This window comes from Idiotropiscis lumnitzeri, chromosome 3, assembly GCF_059441095.1.
Source record: "Idiotropiscis lumnitzeri isolate Australia: NSW breed Sydney's pygmy pipehorse chromosome 3, RoL_Ilum_1.0, whole genome shotgun sequence".
NCBI lineage: Eukaryota > Metazoa > Chordata > Actinopteri > Syngnathiformes > Syngnathidae > Idiotropiscis > Idiotropiscis lumnitzeri.
Genome location: NC_142393.1, coordinates 3,666,699 through 3,684,065, shown reverse-complemented (window position 1 = coordinate 3,684,065; position 17,367 = coordinate 3,666,699). Strand labels below are relative to the sequence as shown.

The 17,367-nt window shown below is 43.6% G+C and overlaps 1 protein-coding gene across 1 annotated transcript in view; it reads left to right on the top strand.

Moving 5' to 3' along the window:
• spega (striated muscle enriched protein kinase a) overlaps window positions 1-17,367 on the top strand; it is a 42,699-nt gene that overhangs the window by 4,660 nt on the left and 20,672 nt on the right. The window contains exons 2-4 of the mRNA XM_088289235.1: window positions 2,760-3,260; window positions 15,017-15,115; window positions 17,097-17,247. Of these exons, the coding sequence (XP_088145361.1) occupies window positions 2,876-3,260; window positions 15,017-15,115; window positions 17,097-17,247 (635 nt within the window). The 5' untranslated portion in view covers window positions 2,760-2,875. The remainder of the gene's footprint in view (window positions 1-2,759; window positions 3,261-15,016; window positions 15,116-17,096; window positions 17,248-17,367) is intronic.

The window sequence follows — 17,367 nt, the reverse complement described above, 5'->3', positions numbered from 1 at the left end:
AGACAGCTGGGATGGGCTCCAGCACCCCCGTGGCCCCCGTGAGGAGAAGCGGTATAGAAAATGGATGGAGGGTTCTCGTAAACCAGTTATTTGTTATGTAAACAAAGAGGCAAGAACTTTTCATTTTCACACAGATCCATGCATGTAGCTTTCAGTATTTTTTCACTCATGAATTTAATCACCATTTTAAAATAGTTTGGTTTAATTTTATATGTCTGCAATTTACATTTGTTTGATGATCTTGAATATTGAAGTGGTAATTCGGTAAAGATGTAAGTAGTGCAAATATTTTTTCACCACTTTGCATTTGAACATGTTAGGCAGAACGTTTACATTTTTGGTGGGTTGGGGAATACATGCTGGTCATTTAGTTTCTGTGCAACCGGTATCAGGTATTTGCCTGGCTGCCAGGATGGCCGAGTGGTCTAAGGCGCCGCGTTCAGGACCCAGTCTCCCCAGGAGGCCTGGGTTCGAATCTCGAATTTCCCCATTGTGGGACTAATAAAGGCAATATTGTCCACATTGCCATTCCCGCGAGCATCTCCCTGACAGTGCAGAGGTGCTGGGTTCGGTTCTGGCTGCGACATTCCTGTGTGTTCTGGCTTTTAATGTCCCAACCACTAGCCGCCCAATCAGGGGTTAAACGTTTTCGGACGCATTTTTCAGCAATCAGTAGAAAAGTCGTTTGTTAAAAAAAATAAAAATCCAATAGCTGTTGACTGTGGTCCAAACAAATTACTCACAATTCCAAATGAATTATAGCTTGGAAAATGACTAAAACTCACTCTATGTTTTAGTGTAACTATAATATCGCCCTGTCTGTTTATAGCACCCCTTCCCCCTACTTTGAGTTGCCTGTTAGACGTCGATTTAAACACACCTGATTACGTGCACGTCAATCAGTGAACAATCCATCTGCCTGCTATCCCATTAACAACACATAGGGGGAGCAATCATTCCAAATAACCCATTTGCCGGAATTACAATATATACAGTGAGTTTAATATAATATCAAATTGAACCGAATCTAAAATAAAACAATTTGGCTCCAACAAACAGTGTTAGGGGAAAATCGCAGCAGCGAAGGTTTAAAGGCGTCCAGTGTCTTGTGTTGATATTTCCCTATTCCACTTAAATGTGCCATCCTTTACAACTGGACAGAGTGGTGTTTTGTTGTATAATGCCATTGATGTGGCGGCGGATTTGGTTTTCATGTCCAAACGGTGGGAAACTTTTATGAGTATACTACACGATGACAACTTCACTGAAGAGTGGCAGCCAATCAAGTGGTTGTAGTCCATTTGGCCACTAGAGGACGCTGAAATCAACAAGTTCCATTCTCCTCAATGTTTGAATAGCGGCTGCAAACTGTAAAGCCATTTGTTAGCCGTTTGCCGTTTGTTCACTTTCCACATAAATATAAAAAAATTCTTGGAACCTCAGTTGTTCTTTCCAAACAAACTGCATCACGAGTATACACAGTGCTAAGAAGTGCAGATGTTTCCGCTGTGCAGTTACAGTTACTTCATTGTTCCACTTCCTTTATTATGTCGTGGATCACCCGTCAATTAAAGTTGCACTACAAACGGCCGTCTATATTCTTGGACTTTCTATTTATGGCAATTGATTTGATAGCATTATCTAAAGGCCTGTGTGTGTGTGTGGGGGGGGTGTTTGTCAGTGTTTGAACGGGGTGTTGACACAAGCTAGAGCTAATTTCTTGAGATGTGGTTGCAAATAATTTTCTAGACACAACTTAAATGAATGTAGAGCGTCCTAACCTTAGTGTGTGTGCGTGTGCAGGTCAAATGTGGCGGGCTGACAAGTGTGACCTATCAGTGGCCGAGCAGCTGTCGCTCCAAAGCGGAGACATTTACACGGGGGGTGGCGAAAGAAAGGAGGGGAACAACATAATTGCTCAAAAGCTCGCAAGGGTTTTTAAGACGATCTATATTGACAAAGACCAGGAAGTTGGGGCGCTTGGACACTCCATGTCGGATCTCGTTCCCTCCCTCTCTGTCACCCGACAGAGGGGGGGAGTCAAAGTCCTGAAAAGGGGCGATGTTGACGGCTGCTAATGCTCCGTGATCCAGGCTGGACTCACACCTGCAGAAGGACACGCAGAGATGTACTATTTCCCTCCATGGATCTTGTTACTTTAACCCAGGCTTGGCGGGGATGTCCCAAAAATTCCTGTTGGCTTTCAAGGCAAAGTCAGGTGTGTAGAGTTGTGGTTTGTGGTTATTCTAGAAGATTTTAAATTGGAAGATTTTATTTATTTATTTTTTAAGTCTCAGCTTGGGGGGGGTCACTCGATGCAAAAATGGGTCATTCGCTGTTCCTTCAGGCTAACCAGCAGTGCAAGATTTTTTTTTTTAAATGTTATATTTAAGTGCATGTTGCGTTTTTTGAAAAGGGATCAAAATGATTGCTCACTGACTAGTTGCTTGTTAGGTGGAGGAATTAAACAACACAGCACATGCATCGATGTAATTTAGGACAGTTCTGCATGTGCAACTATGCAGTCAGACACACAAACATACGTTGCCCTGTGTAAATGTGCAGTTTTCAACAGCTGTAAGTTTGAAAATCAAATTCATTTTCAAAGTGCTTGTACTTGACCTTGAAAGGTCACCATTCTGTTCATTTAATCATGAGGCTGACGTACGCAGATGAAACCAAGATGGCGGCCGAGTAGCTCACTTATAAAAGAGAACTTTCTGATGAGGTCAAATTGGACTGTACTTTATATGTTTCAGTCTCCTGCCGGGTCATCATCGGCGTGTCCAAAGGTGTGAGAGCTGAGAGAGTATTTGGCATGAGGCCTGCAACAAGTGCCTTCCTGATATAACGTTCGGCCTGATCCCGAGTTTGTATGGAATCCGAGATGTCTGACGGTGGAGCATTTCGTACTTGTCGAAACAGCTCTCCCCACATGACCAAAACTTCCCGATTGAAAGATCACGTCGTCCCCGACCAGGAGCCCACGCCACCAGTTTTTGTCCGCAAGCTTCGCAAGGCTGCGGTGGGAACGGGCTGTGATATCCGCCTGAGGGTGTCGGTGACAGGATTCCCCAGACCGTCGCTCACCTGGTACCACAACGACACACTGCTGCCTCCCACGGAAGCCCAGGACTCAGGAGGGTTGTGGATACGGGACTGCCGGACGCGGGATGCCGGCTTGTACACTTGCGTGGCTGCCAATGAGCTGGGGGAGGCCAGCTGCAGTGCCATCCTCGCCATTATGGACCTTGGAGAAGGTAACAGCTTCTAGAATCACTCTCTGTCGATGTGCAATATCATGCAAAAGAATTTGCCCCCTTATTTGAAGCTACCTGGCTCGGTGTGAACTCCCCATCCTTGCTAAATCATAAATTATTGTAACATTTTGCTGCAAAGCTGATTTAATTTTCACAACACCCAGGCCTGATTACCCCCAGACCAGTTCGATCAAGATAATTAGAACCTGTCAGACAAAATGAAGTCAGCCAAAAGCTCGAAACAAAAATCCGTGACAAAATGCTACGATCCAAAGAATTTTAGGAATGGATGGAAAAAAAAAAAAAATTGACATCTATGAATTGAGAAAGGATTACAAAGCCATTACGTGCTCGAGGTCGTAGTGAAGCACGCTGAGAATCATTATCTACAAATTGAAAAAACGTGGAACAGCGCTGAGTGGCTTTGGAGATCATAAAGGAATGCAGGGGGAAAAAAATCAAAAGAACTTTAGGCATCCCACGCCTTAGTTAGGGGCAGAGTTCACGAGTCAACAAAAAGGAAAAGACTGCGGAAAAAACAGCATTCATGGCACAATTTGAAGGGGAAAACCACTGCTGACCAAAATGAACACAAGGCATGTCTTACTTTTACAAAAAAAATAAATCAGAATGAGACTTGAACAGGTGAGATGAAAGTTGACCTTTTTGGAAGGTTCTGTGTCTTGTTAAATCTGCCGTAAATGTGTGCAGCATTTCTAAAAACAACAATGATCACACGACCAACATGATGGTGGTAGTGTGATGGTCTGGGGCTGCTTTGCTGCTTAAGGACCTGGACATTTTCATGTGCGTGATGGAACCATGAATTCTGCTGCTTAACAGAAAATCCTGAGGGAGAATGTTCGGCCATGGGTTTGTGACCTCAAGCTGAAAGGCATTTGGGTAGCGTTGAATATTGTTTGTTACCCCGTAAGAAATACGATTACGGTTTAAAAACTGCATCTCATTTTTACTTGGGTTGTCTTTGTCTGATATTTACTATTTGTTTGATAATCTTAAACGATAAAGTGGGAAACTATGCAAAAATATATACGTTTCCAGGGCACATACATAGATTATCAAGTTTTTTCTCCCCGTAAACGTAGCCAATGTTAGCACGGCAACCTCCACGCTTCGATGGGAAGCAAAAATGACGTCCGGCAAAGCTAACTAGAACATCCGAAATGGATTTAGGGTTAATCAGGGGCACTTTAATTGGTGGCAGGTGTGTGTTCAGCTATATTGACCCTTTCAAAGTATTTTTGAGACGTGGCGGATTAAAGCGTCAAGGCTTGAGTCTGTCCGTTTTTTTTCGTGCTTATCCCAAAGCATCTATGGCCTAGTTGCATCACCAAAATTAGTTGGTGAGAATTCACAAGCATGTGAGAGATAAATGATCCTGCGCATGTGCTCATTGCTTAGTCTGTTTACTGGTTAGGCAAAAAGCTCGTCACTCTGTGTTGAGATCCTCATGATGGAATTATAAATGTGGCATTTGCTTTTTAAAAGTCATTCAGTGAAAAATTTCATTCCGCTACGTGTCATCCAGGTCCTACGTTTTGGGTCACATTTCTCTAGCGCCCCCTCCACTCTGCCGTAGTTATTTCCGGCACGGTATGTGCCTCGCTGACTTGGGGGGGGGGGGGCAGAGCTCTGATGTGTGTTGGCGTCTCCGATTGCACCGGCCGACATCATTGCTAATTATAGCAGCACCGTGGTCAAGGAGTGATGCTGTCACACTCAATCACGTTCAGCGCCGTGAAAGCAAAGCCAACGGCCTCGAAATGTGTATTCGCCACCGTGAGTGTTTGCTGGGAATGTGGCAAATTTTAATGGCTGCTTTCAGAGTAGACCGGCCAGATTATGGCCTTTGAATCCAATAAACGTTGCGACTTTACCGTAATTTGTCAGTCCGTTTTGCGTCCGCAACCTAGGGACCCGTCCATCACCATTCCGCCGTCCTTTTCCATAAAATAATTATAAGCCGCTTCAGACGAATAACCACGAATCTCCGCGTTATTAAAAGCGGTATTAGCTATACTCTAAACACCGGGAGGCGCTTTATACCCCCCAAAATAACGTCAAATGCAACCTTTCTCACTCTTGTTGTCACGTGAGACAAATTCGCAGATGAGCTCAAACTGAGGTCGCACTGTGGAAATAACTTGTTGCACTTTTTTAGGTGAATTTTATTTTTTCAATTCCTTTCTCCACAAAATTCACCCTGCATTATTTACGTTAGCTAAGCTGTCGGAACATGTGGTTTGGATCATCTGCTTGCTAACTTTTGGGTTTAAAAAAAAAAAAAAAAGTTCTCAAGATGGGCTATAAAAACAGTTTTTGACTATAAATAGTAATAAATGAGTTTTACTTTTGTACTTGAGTACATTTCCGAGTGTCTACTTTTACCATATCTTTACATGTCCTTGAGTACAGCGTGGGAATTCTTTTGCCACCTCTGTTCTTAACCATGAGCGGAACGTTGGATGAGGTTGACCCTGAACATTCTGACGTCACACGTGGTGTCATATGCAGCCTGGTTGTTGTGCGCGAGCGTGAGTGTGTCGCATTTAAGTCCGTTTCGTTTGCAGAGTGTCAAGTCACCACAAGAGTTGTCTTACTTGGTTTAGAGAGTAGGTTTAGGATCATGCGCAATCCCCCTTAGACCGAAGAATGAGCTAAAGAAAATGGAAAATTTAATTTAAAAAGTTACTTTTTAATTACGTATATATATATATATATATATATATATATATATATATATAATATGCAGATTTTTTGGGTGTCTGTGAGTAAATCATTAGCTACCTCTTGAAATGTAGAAATGTGCGGGTGAAGCATTGAATTTTAGTTACATAATCTAACAAGCACAATGGCCTCACAGTGCAGAGGTCGTGGGTTTGATTCCGGCTCCGGCCTTCCTGTGTGGACTTTGCATGTTCTCCCCGTGCCCGTGTGGATTTTCTGCGGGTACTCCCGTTTCCTCCCACATTCCAAATTCTCAAAACAATTCCTCCACAATCTTCATTGTGTCAACGTTCTTTCCCATTTATTTGACCAAGATGTAGACATGCCTCACAGAATTTTGGCATCGTATGAGAGATGGTTAAACATATATGACAAGCATGTTTAGATTGATTCCCAGATTGGATCGGGAGTTTTTTTTTTTTTTAAACATTAATATTTTCACTTTAGAAACTAAAATCATTTGGGGTCAAAAACGGACCGATCCACTACTTGGGTCAATTTGATCCAACTTTCTGGGCAGTTTTGTCCATGCTCTCGAAAAATAAAAATGACTGTTTAGTACAAGAAAGTGGGTCAAATTGACCCAATTAGTGGTTCGGTCCATTTTTGTCCTAAAATTGGGTTATATTTGACGCACGTGTTTTTTTAGAATGTAAGTAAGCCTACGAGGCATGGTCACCAATTTTTCACTCCAGTCTCCAAAGACCATCCGCCTTACAAACGTCCACGGGTATGTAACGTTATCCTCGTTCTCACCACCATGAAGTTCATCATTGTAGTCGGAGAAGTGTGAGCGGCGGATTCATCAGCAAATTCCACCTGCTAGAATTTCAGAGTGCTCACCGCCCCGGCTTAAACAAAACAAGCCATCGGAGAACGGCAGAGGACGCAGTGTGTCAAAACTCTTGCTGGGGTAGGAGGGGGTTGGTTCTGTGCCATCGGGGGGGTGCAAGAGGGAAAGTCCAGTGCGACTGCAGACAGCCGGAATCAAAGTTTGGGTGGACAAGGAGCGTACAGGAGGAGAACGGGCAATGGGCTGAAGAGTCGTTGAGAGTGCTATGGTCACGGTGGACTCACGGGGGAAGTTCTAGTGGGCTTTACTGTGTGTACGTTCGTGGGGAGGGGGGGGGGCATGCTGAGGAGGGAACTGCTTGATGCTCGCAAGGCATTGAGGAGCGCGAGTAACTGTACCAGTGGACCAAGGAGCAAGAAGCACCAATGTAAGTTTTTTGGTCCTGTTCTGTTTTTGGGCGAAGTTCTCTTGTCAAATGCTGAGTGGGCCTCCTCATTCATGTTGACGCAACGTGGTGAAATTCGAGACTGAAAGTTGTTTCCATCGCTGTTATGCAGTGATGGGCCGTGCGTGATCCACCTAGGCCTTCTGTGAAGTCCTACTTAGTCCGACTTGAATCAATTCACCTCAAAATGATATCATTTGTGACACCACGGCTGGAGAAATAATACAATGGGAGAGATACCTATGCACTACTGAGTGTTGGACCACTTCGACTCACCAAAGAGCTTCTCTTGAAAGGTCCATCTTGAAAATGGCCTCGCAAGTGTGTCTGCAATTAAATCCACACTTTTCCCTTCTTTCGGCCATTATGGTTTAAAAAAAAAAAGTAAGAATATATTTTAGATTTTCGAACTGTCGCCAGTTACGACTTTCTGGTGTTCTGGTATGTTGATTTGGTATGTCGCTGCCCCGTCACAAGTGAGTTTCCAATCACAAGTCGCATTCATCACATTCAACGTAAGGCCAGCAAGAAGGCTCACTTGAATCAACTCATGATTTGATTGGCTATCGCAACTGTCTATCAACTGCGAGAGCCGTTGACGCACACAGCACAGACGCCCACAGCTAAAAATCTGAAGGCTCTGTGAAAAAGAACATGCCGGTGTATACTGAAATCTGCCTAGCAACACAAGATCGCTGAATTCTGATTGGACAAAAAATCTCATATAAATATATAATGTATGAATTCAATTATATTATTATTAGTATTATTATCCTAAAAATGGTCATGATTTCTTGATTATGTTAGACCAGCAGAGAAGGTCTTGACCGCCCACCACTGCTGTTATGGTTCTTATAACAATGACTCTTCTTACCTGTATACGTGATTGAGGTGTAGCATGGTTCATTATGTATCTTATTTTCTTTTTCTTTTTAACATATGGCCAGGCATAATGTGGGCTAGCAAGAAGCTAAGCAGCATTGTGTTTGTTTACAGACTCAGGTTATGGTTAGAGAGTGGGGCAGTTACCGTTCTTGTCCTTCCATAACATGTTCTGTTTGGGAGCCATTGCAATTCTAGTTGAAAAATGACGCTGCAGTTGATTCTCATAATTGTTTTGACTCGCTATGGACAGAGATGAAGAAAAAAGTGTGGCACGCTTTTGAGGCGCTCATCAAATGACACAAAGTGCCAGATCATCTAATTTGTATTTTTTTTTTCTCCATCAAGATATATTTTCAGCCCACCCCGTTTGTCTTGTGTGATTCAGTCTGCTTGGCGCTTCACCTTCCCGAAACGTGGTTTACCGCGCTGTTAATTAGACTTCCCCCTTGTGACGTGGCAGCTGAGGCAACATCCGTGGGCGACGTTCCCTACGGCGTGTCGCTGGCTTTGTGTCCTGTCCCCGGCGGTTCACAGGGACCCACTGGGATTTAGTCGGGATTAGATGGTGCGATCGGGTGTCTGCCCACGTGACTCAAATTGACATGCCGCTGCTGAAATGAGTCTCCTCGGCGTCTGCTTTGTGCAAATGGAATCAGGTGACACAAGAATGTTGTCTTACACAAGGTCAACGCTTTTTCATGTTCCTTCTTGCTCAATTCAGTTTTCTTTTTATTCGAATGACCCGATTTATTATCGATGTCAAACCAGCGTCACTAGAACATATGAATATTGTTTGATCCGGGTTGCTCAGGGTGGCTGCGTTCTTGGCACTGTAGCAAAGAACACCCACGACCGTTGTGAGGAAAAGCAGATAAGAGAGTGAATGGATGGATGAACCTGTGGCTAAATTAAAGCGTCAAGAGAACTTGTCATTGAATGGGGCTATCATTGCCCGTTCAAATAGCCTCACTCTCGTCCTTTTTGTTCAAATATAGCAGTCAGAGCAATGCGCACTATCCTAGACGACGGCGCCATATTGTTTTTAGTTCAATAAAACACAAGCGGCCTCAAAACCTTGTTTCTCAATAAGAACGCCAGCATTTACAGTTTTTCCTTTGCAGAAAGTCACCAAGCGTGCGTGAGTCAGACACTGACTGTAAATAATTTTCAAATGCCCCGCTCAGTTTTGTTTGATTGCTCGTTTCACGACGGCGGGCCTTCGCATTGTGCCGCTAGAGCTGGCCTTGTGATTGTCCCCGAAGCAGAAGGTGATTCAGAGATGCTGCTGATGTAGCAGAATGCCTGCACGTTGCCCGTTAGTGAAAACTGCATCTGTCGCATGATTGATTGGCCTTCTGTGAAGTCTTTTTGTTTTCAGCTAATCAAACAGCTAATCTGGCCTGCAATGATGTAAAAAGTTTGTTCCTATTAGGCCTTTTTGAGGCGAAACAATATCCATAATGCGAGTGTACCGAGCTTTTCATTGGACGGGAGCCCGAAAGGGCCGGTACGATGATGCATGTATTGATTCGGGAGCATTTGCGCTGTTACTTGGGGGTGTAGCCCGTATCACGCATAAAGCGCTCGCATCGATTGCTGCACTCTCCACCGCCTCCCAGCGCTGATGGACAGAGCAGGAGATTGAGGGGGGGGGGGGTGAAGGTACAATCCAAGACCACTCTCATAGTCACAGAATTCATCGAGACCAGACGTCGTGTTGCAAGGTCGTAGGTTGAGTCACTCCAGATTCACAAGAAGAGTACATCTCACGCATTAATTGTGTTTGAATAGCGGCGTAAACGGCAACATTCCTGATTTATCAGCGTCGGAAAGCCCACCGCTTTGAAATAGAGGAGCCTCTGTGGCTAGAGATTATTTTTAGACTCATTTGATGAAGGCAGAGGAGGTGTGGAAAGCACAGATGTGTCTGAAAGGACAATTAAGTCGGGTGTGCAAGGGGGAGGCATGGAGGGAAGAATGTATGGGGGGGGCGGCAAGAATAGCGGGAAAAATGTAATAATAATAATAATATTCCCTTTATTAGTCCCACAATGGGGAAATTCGAGATTCAAACCCAGGCCTCCTGGGGAGACTGGGTCCTGAACGCGGCGCCTTAGACCACTCGGCCATCCTGGCTTTCAAGGTGGAAAGACGAGTGCTGGTAAATTTGAAGACACAGAGAGGAGTATTTTGAACAAACCTGCAAAATTTAAATGATCCAAAATCGCCAACCATATAAAATGAAGCTTCAGAATTTTGAAAAATCAAGCGATTGTTTTTGCTCTCGAACGCAACAGGCGTCTCATTTGAATGCGCTGACTCCACACCCGCCTAACTGTCAACTGTCATGAGCCTTTCCATGACCTGACGAGAGGCAGCTAGCTTGGAAGCTAACAGGCTTCTGGAAGCTCAGTCCTCCACGGTGTCGCCTCCTTGCTTGGTGGTTTTGGTGTTTCACATATAAGAGACTCTTCAAAGCAAGTCAACCAATGAGTGTTGTGTAAATTGTGGCCTCCGGAGTAGATTAGTAGATCAGATTAGTAGTTTCCAATTGGAAGAATAGTTAGCTAGCCAACTGCAAGCTGTAATGGTAAAAATGTGCCAAGTTATAAAATAACTCCCATGGGCAGGTGCATAGGGGTGGAGGAGCTTGAAGAGGTACACTGGACCGAGGCCATTTAAAGATTAGAAGACAATCAGAAGTATCTTAAAATTAACTCTCGTTTTCACTGGGAGCCAGTGAAGAGAGGCCAAGATTGGGGTTTTGTGATCCCTCTTCTGAGCTTCGATTAAAAGGCGAGCAGCAGCATTTAGGAGCAACTGGAGGCGCTTGAAGGAGGACTGGCTGGCTCCAAAGTAAAAAACATAACAGCAGGCGTGGGCAAACTACAGCCCGGGGGCCACATGCGGCCCGTGAAATGTTTTAATCCGCCGAATTTGAAAAAATATTAAATGAATAAACCTTGTTAACGTTTTATTTTTTTAGCTTTTCTTCACTTTCTTTTAAAATTAAATGTATTTTTTTTCTCAGATGAAGTAAGGTGACAAAAACACTCCAACCATCTGCTTCTGGTCCGGCCCCTTTGTCAAATTTTAGAACCCATTGTGGCCCGCCAATCAATATGTTTGCCCACCCCTGCATTACAGTAATCTAGCTGAGATGTAACAAATCATCTTTGTGGCATACTTAATAGAAAGTTAAAGTAAAAAAAATAAATAACAATGCGGAAATTATACTATAATTATTATTATAAAAATATACAATGTGCTGCGAGGCAGCCGAGAAATAAACCAAAGACGAGTAAATTACAATCCTTTCATTCCCATTTGTGACCCGTGTTCGTCTTTTTCCATCCCGGCATGTCGCTATCTCCCTCAATTCCTTCTCCTTCATCAGTCACTCGCTGCCCCTTCCTCTTTCTCTCCCCTTTTGTTTTCGCATCTTCCCTCCTCCAACGTGGCCCATCTGCTTGCCTGCCTCCTCCTCCTCTTGCGTTTCTGCACTCGCCGTCAAGGCGTAGCGGCGGGGAGTGTGCGGAGTCAGAGCGGGATGCTGCTGCTGCTCACATCGGCGCTCGGATACGCTCAAACACAAAGACGCCTCAGTCTGGTTCTTTCCTCCCCGCCTCCTCCTCCCTCCGGCTCCCCTTGTCACCATTACCTCGACGCCACACGGACGCCTAAACACTGCTGAATCCCCATTTTGTGTGTTTGACGTCCCACGCCACGCCCTTGGTGCTCTAGCTTAGTGCAAGCGTGTGGATGCTACAGGTAATCTTGTCCGTCAGACAGGAAACAGGATGAAGAAAATCTGGTCCAAGAAGAGGTTTCAGGTAAATCAGACTTGTTGTACTTGTTGATGTTGCTGATGTTGGTGAGATTATTTTCCATTTTATCCTTTGAGGATGTCTTACCTCTCCTTTAACCTAACAATGGGACACAATTGAGTTTATTAGTGGCATACGTGCGGGTTAATTTCCCAAAACAAGTACACAAAGGTGAATCTGTTTTTGTCATCGTTACCAAGAATTAATTTCAGACGTGCCCTGAGCCAGAATATCAGGAATGGTTCTATATGGCATTTGTGACATCCTAAAAGAGGCTAAAAGTGTGTCAGTAGGCTACGCTCAATAGTCGCTCACAGAAAAGCCAGGATGCTGTGTTGATTCCAAGACTCTTTGTTTGTCCATTGTTTGGGACAGTGCGGTTCTGTTTTCTAGAAACGCAGATAGTTGTACCTGCTTCCTGCACATCTGGCGGTCACGACAAGCCGCCAGGCAACAGTTGCCACATGGGAAAAAAAAAATATATACTCAGCCAATGGGAGCACGAAGGGAATGTGGAGAGGGAATTGGTCTTTTTTGGGGGGGGGGGGTCGTGGGGGCGTGCTTTTGTTACTTTCCATTCATTCCTCTGAGTCATGTTGGGTTGCTCTCCATGGTTCTGATTGACAGATCGTGTCCTGCTTACGCACACACTAATGAAAACAATCACCGGCCACAGATGAGCATAAAACCGAAATGTGTTGACGCTTATAGGATGTCACTAAGCCGTTATCTGCTCATGCAGGTGGGAAAAGCTTGAGCCATCTTTGATGCCACCTCAAAAGTGTCAATGTCATTTGGCCAACGCCGAGTGATTGACAAAACTGAGTTATTGGCCTCAAGGACAAGTTTAGCCTCAACCGCCGTCGTTTGAGTGTCTGAAGTGTCAGTCGAAATAAAGATCTTAATTGCTTTGAGAAATTCCAAAAGGCGAGTTTACTTACGACAAATTGGCACGCCCCCCTTTTGGAGCTCGACTTGTCATTTTTTTTTCTGGCTTCAGCGTCTACGTCGCAGCAAGGAGGCAAGCGAGATAACATCGCTCGAATTGTCAATTCTGTTGACTAAAACTAAAAACTAAAAATTGATCGCCGCCAAAATGCTAATGCACATTACTACTCTTGTCCACGTCAACCTGTGAAAGTTTAAAAGCGTTCTGCACAATAGTTTGGATTTATCAATTTCAAACGTCACAAAATCTAAAATACCGTGCCGATCGCTTCTCCACTTACGCAGGGTGAAGCGGACAAGAGCAAGAATGCGCACACGAACCCCGACTGGTTATATTTCGGACTTTTAGCTACGCTAAAGTCGTGTCAACTCTCAGGAGGCAGACGGCGGCTGACAGCGGGCACAAATTTTGAAGTCGTCACTTATTTCCTAATTTCTCCCAAATGAATCGATAAAAAAGAAAATGACAACTGATTTCAGGTTCCTGATCCAAAAATATATAAACTGAGCTTGTTCGTGAAAAATGGGCCATCTTGGATCTTGTCCTCCTTTAAAGACAAACAGAGAGCAAATTGAGCTTCACAATACCTCAAATTAAGAAAATGGTTTCTTTTTTAAAAATATGAAAGTAAGTGCCAAAGGTTAAAAGAAAAGCCGTCAAGATCGAATTTTTTGCAAAATTTCTCAAGGAGAACCCAAACAAAAATTGTGTAAAAAGCCTTCCATAAACCTGCCGGTGGCGGTTTGGTTCCCATTTGTTCCCTTCAAACATGGCTACGAGGCAGTCTTACAATCTTCTCTCTGTTTATGACATCCAAGTGGGTCCAATCAAATAATTTAATTAGAAAAAGCAAAAAAACAACAACATGTTTTTGTCATCGTTTTCAGTTGAGGTCAGTGGTTAGTCGCTTCGCATTTCTGTATCCTGACAACTTTTTTTTTTTTTTTACCTTAAAATCCTGACCAAGATAATGTTTGTGACTTGTGAATAATGCTTGTTCTCTGTCTTGTTGCAGAGAAGCGGCCATTCCACACGGACATTTGGCAGATTCACGCATGGTGTGTTGTCATTCTGAGATTTTCTCACATTCTCTTTGAAATTTGTCAAGCAGCCTCGGAATCCTCCCATGAATGACTTTTGCAAGTGAACGGTGTCTGCGTCTGCTTTTAAGTGGCCACCAACAAGAGTGGCTCCAATGAGTGGACATCCACCCCCACGATGCAATAACTTTGCAATTTAGCTTCTGCATCAAACCCGAGCGTGAACGTTGTTTGGTCCCTTTGGGATGTTTTGTGCTGACTTTTGTTCAGTTTCTCTTGCTTCATGATGGTTCTGACTTCCGTGCCGGGGTTTTAAGCTCTTAAGCCTAATTTGATGCAGCTGAGTGGATCTACATATTGCGAGCAAAAAGAAACAAAAAAATAGACACTGATGTGGGGATTCATTTAATGCTGATTGTTGATCTTGCAACGGCTTTCCTACCATTAGGCCGACCTGCTGGAATTATCTAATCAGGATCTGGCTTGATGGTGCGCGGCGCAATGAGGTGCGGCCAAGCGCTGTGACCACTAAACATTTGTGTCGGGCCAACCGCTGATTTTAAACCTCGAATGGGTACGAAGAGGATCGGTCGTGTGGGTGAGAGGGATGCTGGTTTCCATAGTAACGGTGCTCTCCCGTCTGCCCTCTCTTGCTGCCACTACGGAAGCGAAGTTTTCCGCTCCTGCCGAAAGCAAAGCTACGGTAAACCTGACTCTTTTGATTCATCACCCGCCTGTTTTTTTTTTGTTTTTTTTTCCTTCCTTCGTGGTTTAATCTCTTTGTTGTGGTGATGTCATTTCAACCGCAAATGTGGTTTCTGGTGGATCTCAGAAATCTTTTGATGTTCTCGTTTATGTCATTTGGTTGTTTTGCTGTCCATACACCAGATCTTTTGTGTGTCTCAGATTTTTATTTTGTTTGAATTTTGTTTTGTTTTTTAAATGGATTGATATGTGCCTTAGCAGGATTCTTGTCACACATCCTGTCTTTAACCCTCTTTGTCCCCCACATCCACTTCTCGCCTAACACATCATTTATGCTTTTTTTTTTTTCTTATTTTCATTCCAGACTCTGAGACCACAGAGGATGAGACCACTGAGCCCCAGATGGAACCCAAAGGAGGGCTTGGCAGACACCAAGACAAGACCGCCCGGGGAGGCCCTTTAGGTACTCATGCTGACGTTTAACAGTAAATAAACGTGACGGGTTGTGTTGAACACAAACATGAAGACAGAAAAAGTCAAAGGTACTTTGGAGATTGAATTGTTTTCTTATTTTCTATACTATATTAAGAAAAAGGCAAACATACAATACATCTAAATGAAATTATAGTTGTTGCATGGCAGAAGAGTTGATGAAGAAAAAACTAAATAAGGCAAAGGAAAACCGAAAGCAAGTCACCAAAAGGGCCATGTTAAAAATTTATATGAATTATAAAACAATCACCTTTGCAAATGTTATTGAGGCGTGAAATTATAAATTAATAAGATAAATTATGCAAATGCTTGCAAGTGTGATAATAGTGTAACATGAAGGTTCGTTGGTGGTTAATGCAACACTCGTCATAAAATGAGAGAAAGGGATGGTGATAGAATTCTTTTTTAGCAACGCTTCTACTCATTAAAATCACTTCTTGACAAAACCCTCCCACCTGACTCCAACTAACCAATCAGGAGCGAGCAGAATTAAGACAGACACGAGTGAATGAGTGTAACAGATTAAACACGTGAACTCAAAATGTATAAATGATTTTGTAATCATTCTGCAAATATAAAAGTAAGTCATATATTTAAACAAATTACCTTAAATATATGAATTTTGAATTAATTTTTTTTGTTAAAACTAATATTTCTCGGTGTAAATTCTGACTAAATTCCGAATCTTACATTAGCATATATGTATTACATTATACAAATAAATCATTGACATGAAAATAACAAACAAAAGCAACCCAACAGAAATGAGCATCTCTGCCCCACATCTTCTTAAACAATTTTTTCATTTATTTTCTAGAGTAGAAACACAGTAGTTTTTGTACTTGCTCACGGGCTCAAACAAATCACTCAAATGTTCGATTGAACTGAAGCTGCCTGCTCTCACATTCCTCCAAACCCCGGCAACAGCATGTCTGAATTTAGATCCCAAAATATTGACGCCCTTCTCCTCCTCCTCCACCACAAGGACACTTCCCTCACTTGCGCTCGGCGTTGGTGCTTTGCGAGCTTCGGCGTTGGCGAGTGCACCCCACACGTCCCCAAGAGAAACCAAACTGGAAGAATAGAAAGAGAATATGCAATGGGTGTGGGAGGAGGTGATCCATCATTTTGTTCTCTTCAAGGACTAGCTTGCAGGCGCCTCCGCAGCACGCAGCATGAACGCAAGAAGTGCATGTTTCGAAAAAAATGAAATGATTCCAGTACGGTAACAGTAAATAATGTTTCATTGATCCCATTCGTCCATTGATCTCTACCGCGGAATTTTTCCAGAGGACACTATATCACTTTGCAATGACCAACAAAACTTGAAATTGGTCGCACTTTTGTCAATTTAAAAAAATGGGCTTAAAACAAACCTTTAATGCAGTCCCCTCCAAATGTATTCGAAAGGCAAATTCAATCTCAATTGCTTTGTTTTCGTTTTATACTAAAGACATTTGGGTCCAAGATCAAAAGATGAATATGGGACGAAAGTTCATAATTGCAGCTTTTATTTGATGCTATTTACCTTTAGACGTAGATGGTCACAGCAGAACCATTTTGTCTGGCAAGTCACAGAAAAATGCATCCAAACAACTCAGAAGAAGCTTCATCATGCAACAAGACCCAAAACACACTGACAACACAACATTGAGGGGAGGAAGTTGGTGGAAGGTCTTACATAGACGGGTCAAGTCAATCACCAGACCTTAACCCAATAGAGCATGCATTTCTGAAGAAAAGACTGAAGGCAGTCCGCCACACAAATAAGAAGTGAAAGAGGCTGCAGGAAGGAAACCCAAATGTCTTCAGAATACAACAAAAACAACGCAATAAATCTTGCCGTTCCTATTATTTTGAAAGGGTCCATGTTTGTGAAAATGATGGTGATTATCAACGTAGCGTAAATCCAGCATTCATGTGACAACCACATCATCTTTTGGTCCATCTAGGTGAGGGAGATCGGATGATGGAATACAACCCCGATGCTTCCGATCGCCGAGCTACCCTTCCGGGCTCCTATGACCCCGTGGTGGAACGAGAGCTCCGGACGCTGGGCTCCCGTCCTCCAGGGCCCAACATGGACCCCGCAAACCCATGCAGGCAAGCTCTCGGCAGCGGTCCTGCGGAGGGCCCCCTGCCCGTCCGCCACCTGGGTGTCGAGCCGCTGATCCGGGCGTCTCACGCTAACCTGGCACGGCCCGTTCAGGGGTCAGAGGAAAG